The sequence below is a fragment of the Rutidosis leptorrhynchoides genome, chromosome 3 (assembly GCF_046630445.1).
Source record: "Rutidosis leptorrhynchoides isolate AG116_Rl617_1_P2 chromosome 3, CSIRO_AGI_Rlap_v1, whole genome shotgun sequence".
Lineage (NCBI taxonomy): Eukaryota > Viridiplantae > Streptophyta > Magnoliopsida > Asterales > Asteraceae > Rutidosis > Rutidosis leptorrhynchoides.
In genome coordinates, this window is record NC_092335.1 from 679428651 (window position 1) to 679443235 (window position 14585).

A 14585-nucleotide genomic window follows, 5' to 3' on the forward strand; every position below is an offset into this window, starting at 1 on the left:
TTTGAACCACTTTGATTGTACTTTGTACTTTTGAGCTTTTTGGTCGTTTGCGTCTTCAATTTGTTGAATCCGTCTTTTGTCTTCACCTTTTATTATTTAAACGAATATCACTTGTAAATAGAACAATTGCAACTAAAAGCTTGTCTTTCTTGAGGGATAATGCTATGAAATATATGTTCGTTTTTAGCATTATCAGTTACCTCTTGGAGGGTTACGTTTTACTTATCGCAACAAAGCGGGCTCCAAATTAAGTAAATTGGATAGGTTCTTCTTATCCAATAATTTGCTTTCCGTTGTTGATGATATCAAAGGATCGGTTTTGTCTCGTGGTTATTCGGATCATTCTCCGATTTTTCTTTTTCAAGATAAGGTTGATTTTGGCCCTACATACTTTAAGATTTTCGACTCATGGTTCGATAGAACTGACTTCGATGTAACTGTTCGATCGGCTTGGGATTCAATTTGTACTACGCGTGATTTGGACATTGTTGCTAAACTTAGAATCATGAAATCGAAACTTAAAGCATGGATTCATCAGTCACGTTCGTTTGAAGCAAGTCGTGTAAAATAGTTAGCTCAACAGATTGATGAACTTGATGTGATTATTGATGGGGGAAATGCTAATTCGGAGCAGGTCATGTTAAGGAACAAGTTGTTTAATGAACGTTACGATCTTTTGGCTCTTGTTAATTCTGATGCTATTCAAAAAGCTAGAGTTAAATGGGACGTGGAAGGGGATGAAAATTCGAAATTTTTCCATGCTTACCTTAAACGTAAAAGAAGTGTTCAACAGATTCATGGCTTAATGGTTAATGGTGTTTGGGTAGATGATCCGAATGATGTCAAGAATACGTTTTTCGAGTTTTTCAAAAGTAAATTCGATGCTTTTGATACGGATGCTTCTTGTACATCTATATCGCCTAATTATGTGTTATCTTCTGATGAGGTAGCGAATCTTGAAAGAGATATTGACGACGCGGAGATAAAAAGAGCGGTGTGTGATTGCGGGAGTTTTAAAGCTCCTGGACCTGATGGTATGTCTTTTCGTTTTATAAAACATTTTTGGGACATTTTGCAACATGATTTGTGCAGGGACATCAGGTTATTTTTTACTCATAACACTATGCCTCATGGTGCTAAATCAGCTTTCTTTTCGTTGATTCCAAAGATTGCTAATCCGACGGTAGTTACCGATTTTCGACCCATTTCGTTAGTGGGTTTCTTTTATAAGATTATTTCGAAAATTCTTACAAATCGATTGTTACATGTTATTGATAAAGTTATTAGTCCGGTTCAATCTGCATTTATCGCGGGACGCCAGATTTTAGATGGTCCGATGATGCTGTCAGAGATTATCTCTTCGTATAAGTAGTTGAATAAAAAAATGCTCTTGTTTAAAGTAGATTTCGAAAAGGCTTATGATTCGGTTCATTGGGGGTACCTCATGTTCATGTTATCTCCGTTAGGTTTCGAACAAAAATGGTGTTCATGGATCATGGGTTGTCTTAGTTCAGCTAAAACGTCGGTTCTAGTGAACGGAAGTCCCACACGTGAATTTGATATAAAACGGGGTCTTCGTCAAGGTGACCCGTTAAGCCCTTTTTGTTTATTATTGTCATGGAAGGTCTCCATTTGGCGTTTAAAAAAGCGACAGAGTGTAGTTTGGTTCGTGGTATTTGTGTGGGTTCCGATAATCTTCGTCTTTCCCATTTTATCTATGCTGACGACGTTATTATTTTTTCTGATTGGAACGTTAGAGAATTGAATAGAATTCTTATGATTCTAGAGATTTTTTATTTGGTTTCGGGGTTGAGAATTAATGTTTCCAAGTCTCATTTATTTGGTGTTGGAACTATTGAGGATGAGATCAATTCATTTACTGCTATGACGGGTGCTAGAGTTGGCGTTTTTCCTACTAAGTACTTAGGTGTTCCTATCGGAGCTAATATGAATTTATGTAAGAATGGGGACTCTTTGATTTTAAAGTTTCGTGCTAAACTTTCAGCGTGGAAAAGCAATATGCTTTCGTCTGGGGGTCGACTTTCTCTTGTCAAATCGGTTTGTAGGCACCCGGTAACAAGCCTTAACATTCATGTTTTACCCTCTGAAGTACACCAGATTAGGTGTGTTTAAAATAACCTCGAAGTACTAAAGCATCTCATAGTCAGGATGGGGTTTGTCATGCCCAATAGATCTATCTTTAGGATTCGCGCCTACCGTACATAGACAAGTAGTTTAATGTTACCAAGCTAAGGGTATATTTCTGGTTTAAACCCACATAGAATTATTTTTAGTACTTGTGCCTATTTCGTAAAACATTTATAAAACAGCGCATGTATTCTCAGCCCAAAAATATATATAAAAAGGGAGTAATGAAACTCACCATACTGTATTTCGTAGCAATTATGTATATGATGGCACTGAAAATGATAAACGTTAGGTTGACCTCACGAGCATACCCATGAACCATACTCATCACCTCCATAGCTATAACCATAATTTTCTTAGCTTCGACTCATTCAAAAAACTATTTTGAAATCACTCGGACATCACTCCGTCATAATATTTTATGTATACTAATAATATCTTGAAATAATACAGAGCAAATATATATATATATATATATATATATATATATATATATATATATATATATATATATATATATATATATATATATATATATAAATCGATTGAAAGAGTTTAGAGAAATATATTTTCAAGTTTTTATGAAATAATGAAACCTATTGAATTCTATTTATAATAGATTTTTGAATTATTAAAGTGAATTATTAAAGTATGAATTATTAAAGTGAATTATTAAAGTATGAATTATTAAAGTATGAATTATTAAAGTGAATTATTAAAGTATGAATTATTAAAGTGAATTATTAAAGTATGAATTATTAAAGTATGAATTATTAAAGTGAATTATTAAAGTATGAATTATTAAAGTATGAATTATTAAAGTTAAAGTAAAGTAAAAGTAAAATAAAAGTAAAGTTAAAGTATAGTAAAAGTATAAAAACTATGTATGTATAATACGCGTATAAATATATATAATATTAATTTAAATCGTTATATATATTTAATGAAATAAAATATAAATATCGTTATATTTATTATACTGGTTAAGTAATGAGTTGTCAAAAGTGATTCTAGATATTTAGAAAAGTTATATACGTTTTAATAATAAAGTTCTTTTTAAACTGAAAACGTTTTTGTACGTTTGAAAATAGATTAATAGAATATTATGGAAACCAATTCTCCACTAGCTTTTGTCTAACTTTCGTAAATGACACTTTTTATTTTTATTTATAAATAGCTTTACAAATTATTCCGAATATCGTTAAGAGGAATAGATTTTCTCAAATCATAGTGGACCTCTCAACAGAGACTTGTAATCATAATTCAATGTTTCTGATAATCCAATCATTTAATATATTATTTTTTTTAATTTCGTCGATAATTATATTGAAACAAATACGTTCATATAAAGCATTATATGTTTAAATACTTTGTTGACATTTTCAATTTATAACATATACACATATACATACATATTCATATATGTTCATTTAATGGTTCGTGAATCATTGGAATTTGGTCGAGGTTTAAATGAATGTATAAACATAGTTTAAAATCCTTGAGATTTAACTTAATAAACATTGCTTATCGTGTCAGAATAATATAAAGATAAAGTTTAAATTTAGTCGGAAATTTCCGGGTCGTCACATTGAAGAGATTACTTTCCCATGAGTTCGAGATGAAAGATCTTGGTGGAGCTAGGCAAATACTTGGGATAAGTATTGTGCGTGATCATGTGAAAGGAACTCTATACTTGTCTCAAACTAAATACATTGAGAAAGTAGTAGAGAGGTTCAACATGGAGAATTCAAAGGCTCGTTCTATGCCTTTGGGAAGCTCAATGAGGTTATCGAAACGTCAATCACCTAAAACGGAAGAAGACAAAGCGGAGATGGAAAAGGTTCCGTATGCATCGGCCGTGGGTAGTGTTATGTATGCCATAGTTTGTACGAGACCGGATATTGCCCATGCAGTGGGAGTAATAAGCCGTTATATGTCTAAACTAGGGAAAGAGCATTGAGAAGCGGTCAAATGATTGCTTCGTTACTTGAAAGGTACTTCTAATATGGGATTGTGTTTCACTAAAAACAATGTCATACTTCAAGGTTATGCGGATGCTAATTTGGGTGGATGTGATGATTCGGGGAAAAGCACTACGGCTAATTATTTCACATTAGGGAAGAAGGCGATTAGTTGGATGTCTCGACTACAAAGAAGTGTTGCTTTATCTACAACGGAGGCCGAATACATGGCTATCGCGGAAGCTACTAAAGAGCTTATGTGGTTGAAGGACTTCTTGAGTGAGTTGGGTAAAAGATAAGACTATTGCGTCTTGTATTGTGATAATCAAAGTGCGGTTCATCTTGGGAAGATTCCGGTGTTTCATATTCGTACGAAACACATCAAGTTGTGGTATCATTTCATTCGACATCATATAAGAGATGGTACTTTAATTTTGAAGAAAGTCCTTGGTAAAGAGAGTCCCGCGGATATGTTTACTAAGGTGGTGACGACGGACAATTTGAGGTTTTGCATTGCCTCAAACGTTCTTCTCATGAATTGATGAGAGAAGATGACCTACTAGAGAGATAGAGAGATGATGGTTCGAGTCTAACAAGAAGTGTTGAAGACCTTGTATCGAAAGTCTACTCATTCGACGTATGTGATGAGTGTGCGTATCCCAAATGTCGTTTTGGCGGTATGTATGGTGGTTCGACTATCTTGGTTAGTTTGTTGATGTGTTGGGTTGATGAAGATTGGGTTTGTTTAAATACTCCTTCAAGTGGGAGATTGTTGGAGTGGTGAAGAAGATTGAAACAAAAAGAAGAATTTCCTTATTTCTGATTCTTGCGACCATAGGAGGATGACTCGCGGTCACCAAGCAGTCACCAAGTTCCTTTCGCGACAGGATAAAAGTGAGCTATGATCGCGAAAAGCTCATCAGAAGATCAGTTAGCTTGGAAGTCAAAAGTTGCGACCATAACTTTTCTATCGAGGTCGCGAAGTGGGTCCTGACGGGAGAACATTTTAGAAACGAGTTTTCTTGTTCCCAAAGTTGTTTCCTTGTTGAGGTTTGCCTATTTAAGCACCCTAATGTAACCCATACAATGTATCACGAAAATTATCAATAAAATCTCTCTAGTTTGGTATGTGGATTAAAGTAATCAATCCGTTGATTACATATAACCACGTTAAATCTTCGCGTTCTTGTTTTCTTTATTTTTTGTCTTCATTTACCTATTGTGAGTGGGTGATTTCTGCAAATCACTCTTATTGTTGGGTCCAATAATCCTAACAAAATTTGGTCTTAATGACTGAATGACACGTTTTTGGTGATATCATGTAGTTTTTGTGTTTGGTGGTAGATATCATTAAGCATTGGAAGTCGGACACCTAGATGAAATTACTAAGCTATCCCTGTTACAGTAAACAAATGAGTCTTTTTATGAGTACCTGGTAGGTAGATAGAAACTAGTTTTTCAACCCTCGCTTCGCGCCGGGGTTCGGTTTCCAATGTATTTTATTATGTTTATTTTGCAAAATTATTTTGTGGCTAACGATGATGTCGTTGAAGCGCAACTCGAGTCGAACGAAAAGATATAACCCGTCAAAGTTTTAGATGTTATTTTAAATTAACAATATGTGTATTTTCGCGTTTCGCTATGGAGTTGTTGACTTTTTAAAATTTAACGCAATTAACTCGTTAGCTTATATTAACACTCCGTATGATTTAAGAATAGAATATTTACTGAGTAATATCAAAAAAAATTACTAAATAATTTTTTTAAAAAAATAATAAGACCCATATGTATATGTTGTTAATAGATAAAAATAGGTACGGAGCCCGTAAGAAAAAAATCAACGTGTATGAAAGGTGGACTCAAATATTTAGCGTTTTTTAAGAAGCGTCCGTTTTGCGTATAGTTAGTGACATTGTGTTCGTAAAATTATTTCGAGCTTAACGATGGTGTCGAAAAAATTTAACTCGTTGCGGGCGAGAAGATATGACCTGTTGAATATTTGGGTGGAGTTTAGTCAAGATTATTTATGAAAATGTTGATTTGACACTTTACCCCCTGTTTGAGGGGTCGTTTTTAAATTTCGAACAAAGTGTTGTAGGTTTTTGGAAAGAGAGAAAGTGTGAGGTTTTTTGAAAAGAGGAAAAAAAGTAAAAAGATGAAAATGACCTTGATATTATTAATGGTTTAATACAATAGGGTAATGGTAATAATAATAGTATAGTAATAGTAATAGTAATAGTAATAATAACAGTAATAATAATAGTAATATAAATAAATAAATAATAAATAATAAATATATTCTCGTTCTCGAAGCTTACTCTCCAAACTTTCTCTAATTCTATGACTATGGATCGGATGATTAATCTTGGAAAAGTGGCAATAACCGGCGGAGCTTGTAATCTTTTTTCATCCTAATAACTTATTAATTGCGTTTATCCTGTTTTCGTTATTTTACAGTATTTAATCGATTATGCTATTGGCCTGTTGCCTGTTGCAATAAATTATAAATTATTTGTGTAATGTTAGTTTGCTAGGGTTTACGGAAAGCTACATATGTGTGTATGTGTTTTTTTTATATAATTGTTCTGTTACTTTTGTGGGTTGCATAATTTTAGGGTTTATGCAGTATGATGCAGTTTGTTAAATATATTGTTTAAGTTTTGTTATAGTATAAAGGGTAAAAGGTGCTGCTAAACATGTTGAGCTGTTTGTTATAGTATAAAGGGTAAAAGGTGCTGCTAAACACACGTTGATTGCAAGGATTTCGAGTTATTTGTTTTTGGTTTGCCAATTATCACAGTTTATTTTAAGTAGTTGGCTAATTTTGGAACAGTGATTATCAACATTAGCTAGTAAGTACAGTATTAAACTGCCTTGGTGGATGATGGGTTTCATCCACATGCCGTACTCAACGGGTACCGGGACATCCGCGGCTCCCTCCATTATCCACAAGGTCGTCTTTTGAGTGTGCGTACGTATGAATCGTACGTCACTCAAATCAGGGAGCTTGGAACCCGGGGGGAGCGTGCCGTATCGGCGTGTTCTAAGATCGATCCATCGAGATCTGCTTTTACCACGTCGGATCGGCAACCGGTGGGTTTGAGGACCGGCAAATGTAGTATTGATTATATTTTAGATATATCCTTGTAAATTCGTATGTAAATGCTAACTAAAATTGTCATGGTATGTACTATATATATTTTAGGCCTTTTGGCGGTGTATCTTAATCTTACTAAAGATGAAGACCCGGAACTATTGAATGACGTAAGCACTCTCTCATGCATGTGTATTACATATTTACATTACATAGAATATAAGAATGTTCATTAAGCAATGTTTTTTTTTAGACCTGCTATACGTTACGGACGCCAGATCGACGGGCAGTTTATGCAAAAACGGTTTGAATGTTGATCAATTATTAATTAATATAGTACATTGTTTACACACTTAATTGGTTAACTTGCTGATAACATGTTTGTCTGGCTATTCATTTCAACTTAACTTGACCCGTGTGTTGTAAATTGAGCTGCTGCTATATAATTGATGTGATTAGATCGAACGGTTAAAATGGGAATTACACGAACGCAAGGCGGAGTATGCGAGAGAAGTTGCTGAGAAAGAAGCAGCAGCAGCTGCTGCTGCTGCTGCTGCTGCTGCTACCATCGTGACTACTAATGGTGTGTTTTGTGCTTCTTATCTATCCGATGAACTTTGGGTCTTTCACTACGTTAATTTTTTGTAATACATTTTAATTAATGTCTCGATTTCTTTGCGTGAATTAATTATAAAAATTACACAAAGTGAGGTAAAAGAAGAAGATATCGTGTTATGCCTCCATCCATTAAATTAATTGATAATAATCAAGGGACATTTTTGCAGGATGATCACACAACATGTTTATTTGTGAAATGTAACTCTGCAAAATTCATCTAATATAGTCTTCTTTTCTTGTCGGGATATTTTGCAGATTCTTCTTCATGAGGAATTTCATGTGGCTGAATCCACTCCCTCGATCCATGGCCGTCGTCAAATATTGTTTTCATGAGCTAGGTTAATTATTACGTACTACTCTAGTATTTGGTTTCTTAGATTCACGCACAAACTCGTAATATGTCTTTTCGATTGCAAACTAGTTATTAAGAGGAAGCTCAATTTCTTGATTATATTCTTCTGGCTGGGTTTGTTTCAAATAATATATCTCGTTTTATTCTTATCTTGTTTCTGTTTTCTTTACTTTGGTTATTTTGTTTGTAATTTGAATTAATTTAATTAATTGTGAATCATGATGTTTTATCTAGATTTAAGTAGATGTTTAAATTGGTGCTTGTGATTTTGTACCTATTTCTGGATGACTTTGATTAAATATGTAGATGTAGATTTGGAGTTAATATCTAAATGAGATGTTACAAATTGCAGGTGGAGCAAGTATTATCAAGAACTAGTAACGGAGGCAATGCAACAACGTTATTAACCCTATTTTTTCTAATACTGCGTACTATTTTTCCAATTTAATTTAAATTAAATCAAACAACTATCTAAAACACAAAAATGAGTGACAACATCCATTAAAAAAACTTGGGATTTTCACTCAATTCGATTTGTTTCCTTTTGCTTCTATTTTTCTTTTATCTATCGAATTCAACAAATGTTCTTCCGGCGCAACGCGTGAAGAAACCCAACTCGTTTAATTTGTTAGTGTATGTTCAAATATGAAAATTGTTTAGGAAAACATAATTTAATTATGAACTGATGTTGATAAAAATAAAAATCCATAAATAATACTATATAAAATTACAAAAATATGATGATCAGATCGTATATGCATCAAGAATACATCATACATCACATACAATTTATCTAAGACATAAATACATAAATATATAGAAATATTAACAGTATGTTATATCATTTCTAACTATGAATTTGTATAACCACCCATAACAATAACCACCACCACCAAAACCACCATTTTCACCGCCAAACTCGCCGTCAAAGCCACCACCAACACTAACCTCGTTCAATCGTGTCGTTAGTGATTCTTCAACCTTCCACTGCTACAAAAAACACGATGGTCATCATTACAAGCACTTTACGAATCCCTTCCATCAAGCAACCGTATTTTTGAACCGTAAGAAGGTAATGATCAAACGTTGGATCGTTTTCTTCACATCTTTAACCGTGAGTACTTACTAATATCATAACTTCACAGATTAAACAAAGTTTTGAAGGCATTAAATTAATACATTTACTTGTAGTTCAAAGTTAAAACTGCTACTTACCATTGTCCTAAAGTAATAGCATTATAATAATTAACTAGTTGCATGACCCGTGAAATCACGGGTTTTAAGTGAAGAAGATAAACTAGACGCAACGTCAAAGCATATATTTACCGATTTAAGTTCAATATACATGGATGAGAAGGTAACCGTTCGTTCCCTTTTACAATTAACACAAAATTACCATCTTAATGACGGAATAAAAGGGGTAACAAAACAAATACACACGTAAACTACTACAATGGAAGAAGTGGTTGCAATTTAGCGGTAACATTATTAGAGTAAGCTCGATCATCTTGAAGAACAAGTAACCTAGGTGTGTCTGATTCTCTCATCCACGCAGCAACCATGGGGCCCGGTGATATGAACCGGCCGATATTAGATGTAGCAACCCTAAAAGGCGAATTCATGCTACCTAAGAGTGCTTCAATAGCTCGTTTAAGCGCACAATCGCCTACTACTTTGCTATGTTTACCCCACCCTGTTAATATGCTGTTTCAACGGGGACTAGAAATATGTCACGAGTTCATGGATACTAGGATAATATTTGATATTGAAGGTAAAATGTAAAAAAATCGGCTCACCTCAATAAACCTGGCAACTCGTGGCCTTCGTAAACGATTGAACATATATTTAGCAACCAAGCGTGAACCATGGCTCGAGCAGCACCCGAAGACATGAGATGTAAATCTAAACAATCATTGGACCAATTGTTCTCCCAAACTTGTCTACGTTTTCCTTCAAGCACAACTAGTTGAGCTCCTCGTTTCTAAATCATTACAAAATCAATATTTAACTTGTGCGTTTTTGATAAAACTCAATGATTAGGAGTTTAATGATTCATAATCATGATTCAAAGGTCCCAGATGAACTTGGTATTAAATGACAATAAAATGTTTGATTATCAATTTGAATAAACAATGTAAATGATGTAAAATTACCTTATTAACCTTTTAGATTACATAAAATATAGGTGTTTAATGGTTAAGAGAGTATTTTAACTCTGAATGGTTGGGCACTAAGCTGAACCATTCCGTACCATATGTCATTCAGAAATCAAAATAAACGCTCTGAATGTGAATGGTTCAGAGTGCTGAACCATTCAATTGAGAGGTAATCAAACGCCCCTTAGTGTCAAATTATAAGATTAACAAACTATCCGTAATTTGGATTTTAGAACAAAGTAATTCATACCTGTCCAAAATGCCATAGCATGTCTGTTAAGGCATTATAGAAGGCAGACGCAGTTGAAGAATCCATACGTTTCACATCATCAAAAAGCGAAAGAGCATGAACCCATACATTTTCTCTATACCCCATCAAAAGCCCGTGTGCAACTCCATACACTTGATTATCGAATAAACGCAGTTCTTCTAACAACAATGAAGCTTCTTCAAACGAACTACAACGACTACAAACATATACATAGTAACACTTTATAATTCTACATATATTATATATATTCTATAATAATATGCAAGTAATTAGTGAATTGCTTAATGATTATAAGGGCAAGTACAAACCTGCACGCGTTTAGAATAGCTGAAAACGTCACCACATTCGGTTTAATTTCATGTTCATGCATCTTCTTGAATACACCTAAGACACATATAATCTCCTTTTGATCCTTATTAGCATTTTCAACGATATTCAAATCGCCAGAAGCTAACTGCTCAAAAACCTTGACAATTCTATCTTCATCTCGGTTATCAATCTTCTTATCACCATTTTCTAAACACTCGATCTTACGTTTAGAATCAATCGAAAAATTTGTATTAGCTGACTGACCGAAAGCATTAATGATGGAATTATATGTTACAACATTTGGTTGAATCCCTTTTTTAGTCATCTCATCAAGTAATAAAGCCGATGATTTCACAAACCCTTTTTTACATAACGAATCGATTATTTCACTATACAAAACAACGTCGGCTTTCAACCCTTCTTTCTTAAACTCCTTGTACACATCCGTAGCTTCTTGATACAACCCACCTTTTAAATATACACTAATTAACGTCGAATACGTTAATAAATTAGCGGGAACTTTTTCGGTTTTCATCCTTTTAAACAATTCTTTAACTTTATCGTACCTCCCCTGTTTTCCAAACCCATCAAGAAGCGCGTTGTAAGTAACAACGTCTTTCCTAAAACCCGTGTTTTCCATTTCTTTCACGACGTTTAACGCTTCTTCAAATCGACCCAAACTTGCATAAATTGCTAATAAATTGTTGTATGAAACCCGATCAAGACGAATATCTGCATACTTCATTTCACTTACTAAACTTAACGCTTGATCCAACCTCCCCGATTTTGCACACCCACGAATAACGGTACTATATGTCACCTCATTAGGCATTATATTCTTTATAGGCATTTCGGCCATTATTTGAAACGCGGCATCCATATGGCCACCACTCGAAGCAACATCTAAAAGAGTGTTATACGTATAAATATCGGGTTCGATCCCTCTATAACTCATTTCGTTAAACAAATTCATCGCGGTTTCCCATAACCCGCCACCACTACAAACCGCAAGAAGCGAGTTATAAGTAATTCGATCGGGTTGAAACCCGTTACTCAACATATCATCAAAAATCTCCGAAGCCCGTTTGAAATCTGCACCCCCTTTACCACAAGCATCAATTAACGCATTATAAGTAACAAGATTTGGTTTTAAACTAGTAACTTTCATTGTTTCGAATAGTTTAATAGCATCATCACATAAACCACTTTTAGCATAAGCACTTATTAAAGCAGAGTAAGCATAAACAGTGTTTCCGTACCCTTGACTAACTGCGGTTTCGAATACATTTCTAGCTATTTCGACTTTACCTAATCTACCAAGTACACTAATCATAGAACTAGCTAATTTACCTTGTTCAGTTCTACGTCTTTCGCGAGAAACCGCGAATTCGAAACATTGAATTGCCATTGACCATTCATTTCTATTACCTAATTCTCTTAACAAGAAATTGTAATCATCAGAACCACACAATTTGGATTGAAAATTAAGTAAAACAGAGTCAATTAACTTATCATCACCACTACAACGAATCAAATGTTGCAAAGCATCTTCAGCTAGTATCGAATGTCTGCTACCTGACCCGGTTTTGACCCGACCAAAATGCATCTTGGAAACGAACCGGGTTGACCGGCGGCCGGAGAAATCGGCGGCAAGTTCGGATTTTGATGATAAGGGTATGAAATTAGGGTTCCGAAAAGACGGCCCAGAAGCTGAAACGGTGGTGGGTACCGCGGCCGGAGGTTTACCTACGGTGGCTGTGGGGTTTCTTGGAGGTGGGTGGTGGCCGGTGGCAGCACGGCGGTGATTGTGGTTTTGGATTCCGGGGATACGGTGGTTTTGGTAGGGTTTAGCGGTGGTGAGGGTGGGTGGGGTGGATGACGCCATCACCGGATAAGGGTGGGTGGTGATTAGGGTTTGGTTATAGATACAGAGTGGGTGTATAGATAGGTGAGGTGAGGTGAGGGAGTGATGTGTTTACCTAAACATTGGAATATACAATCAAAATCCACATAAGCAGCTGAATATGTAAGTCAACAAAAAGAGTTTGAAGACAACTATTTGTAGTTAGTTTTTTTAAGTTTTGACCCTTTAGCTTTTTGTTATGCTATTTTAGGGCACACAGATTCTAAACTTCATATTTTAATTTACTTTTTTCGGTTTTGTAAATTTTAGTAGAGTACTACATTTTATCTTATTGTATCTACTTTTGTTACAGACGGTAAACAAAATTTAAAATTGATGTAGTGAGAAAAGTTCATATAAATAAGAGGAAAAATATTATCTCGAACATTTAAATATCTATTTATCATATGAAACTTGAAAGTTAATTTATAATATCAAATATCAAAATACTATATACAACAAATTTAATTTATAGCTCAAAAAAGTTAATGTAATACTCGGTAATGATAATAATAGTAGTAATAGTAATAATTATAATAATAATAATATTATTAAAAAATCATGTTTTCCTTTTTTTCGAAAAACAAAACTTTATTTAAATCACGAACGGACTTGAAACGACCCTCGAATCGGACCCAAGAGATGCACGAGTCGAGTACTCGTCGCAACCCGAGAGACAATCGCCCCTCATAAGCGTAAGCAGTGAAGTAACCGAGTATCTCCAGGTTTCAATGTTGAAAGACCATGGTGGGAGATACTAATTAGCCACAACTCTAAGCTTATAAGGGATCAATACTTTCAACATGTAGTCGATGTGGGACGGGTTGTTACAAACTCTCCACTTAAATTCATGACGTCCTCGTCAGGCCGAAACATTCTTAATACCAAGATAAATATCCCATGATATGTACGAACATCGTGCCCGTCACACCCGATGAGGATACCTCAGGAGATGCACGAACTGAGTGTATGCCACACCTCGAGAGGCATATGACTCTGATACCAAATGAAACGACCCTTTAATCGGCCCCAAGAGATGCACGAGCAGAGTGCTGGTCGCAACCCGGAAGACAATCATCCGTCATAAGTGTAAGAAGTGAACTAACCCGGAATCTCCACTAAAAACCATGGTGAGTGATACTAATTAGCCACAACTCAAAGCTTATAAGGGACCAATACTTTCAATGTGTAGCCGATGTGGGACGTGTTATTACATGACTAATTCTGGGAGCCCAAACCATATTACCAAGGGTGTAGTGACCCAAACTTTTCCATGTTTATATATATTAAATGAAATTGTTATTTACATGATTAAGTGTTTCCAACATGTTAAGCAATCAAACTTGTTAAAACTTGATTAATTGAAATAGGTTTCATATAGACAATTGACCACCCAAGTTGACCGGTGATTCACGAACGTTAAAACTTGTAAAAACTATACGATGACATATATATGGTTATATATATAGTTAACATGATTTTATTATAAGTATGTATCTCATTAGGTATTTTAACAATGAGTTATATACATAAAAATGAGACTATTAATTTAAGAAACACGAAAACGATATATATAACGATTATCGTTATAATAACGTCTTACTAGGTACATATGAATCATATTAAGATATTGATACACTTGGTTAATTATGTTAAATGATAAGTAAATATATTATTAAGTGTATTAACAATGAAATACATATGTAAAAATAAGACTACTAACTTAATGATTTCCACCCGGGGAAGGCAAATGTGGTAGCCGACGCCTTGAGC

General features: G+C 34.6%; 2 protein-coding genes across 2 annotated transcripts in view; one reads left to right on the plus strand and one right to left on the minus strand.

The window, feature by feature from the left end:
* The window catches only part of LOC139902656 (uncharacterized), a 124513-nt gene extending 123141 nt beyond the window's left edge, over positions 1-1372 (plus strand). Inside the window, exons 2-3 of the mRNA XM_071885262.1 lie at positions 188-562; positions 635-1372. Coding sequence (XP_071741363.1) covers positions 188-562; positions 635-1372 — 1113 coding nt within the window. The remainder of the gene's footprint in view (positions 1-187; positions 563-634) is intronic.
* Positions 1373-9471: 8099 nt separating this feature from the next.
* Positions 9472-12805, minus strand: LOC139899428 (pentatricopeptide repeat-containing protein GUN1, chloroplastic). The gene is made up of 4 exons (XM_071882256.1): positions 10909-12805; positions 10580-10796; positions 9970-10154; positions 9472-9877 (listed from the first exon to the last, which is right to left on the minus strand). The coding sequence occupies exons 1-4, from the start codon at positions 12792-12794 to the stop codon at positions 9622-9624; spliced, it is 2544 nt and encodes an 847-aa protein (XP_071738357.1). The 5' UTR covers positions 12795-12805; the 3' UTR covers positions 9472-9621.
* Between the last annotated feature and the right edge of the window lie 1780 nt (positions 12806-14585).

Bases quoted from the DNA above. Each gene is read 5' to 3' on its own strand.
- LOC139899428 (XM_071882256.1), bottom strand. From the start codon at position 12,794: ATGGCGTCATCCACCCCACCCACCCTCACCACCGCTAAACCCTACCAA. The intron at 10,797-10,908 runs GTTTGTACTTGC...ATATGTTTGTAG, and splicing joins GCTATTCTAAACGCGTGCAG to TCGTTGTAGTTCGTTTGAAG. The intron at 9,878-9,969 runs GTGAGCCGATTT...CCGTTGAAACAG, and splicing joins GAGTTGCCAGGTTTATTGAG to CATATTAACAGGGTGGGGTA.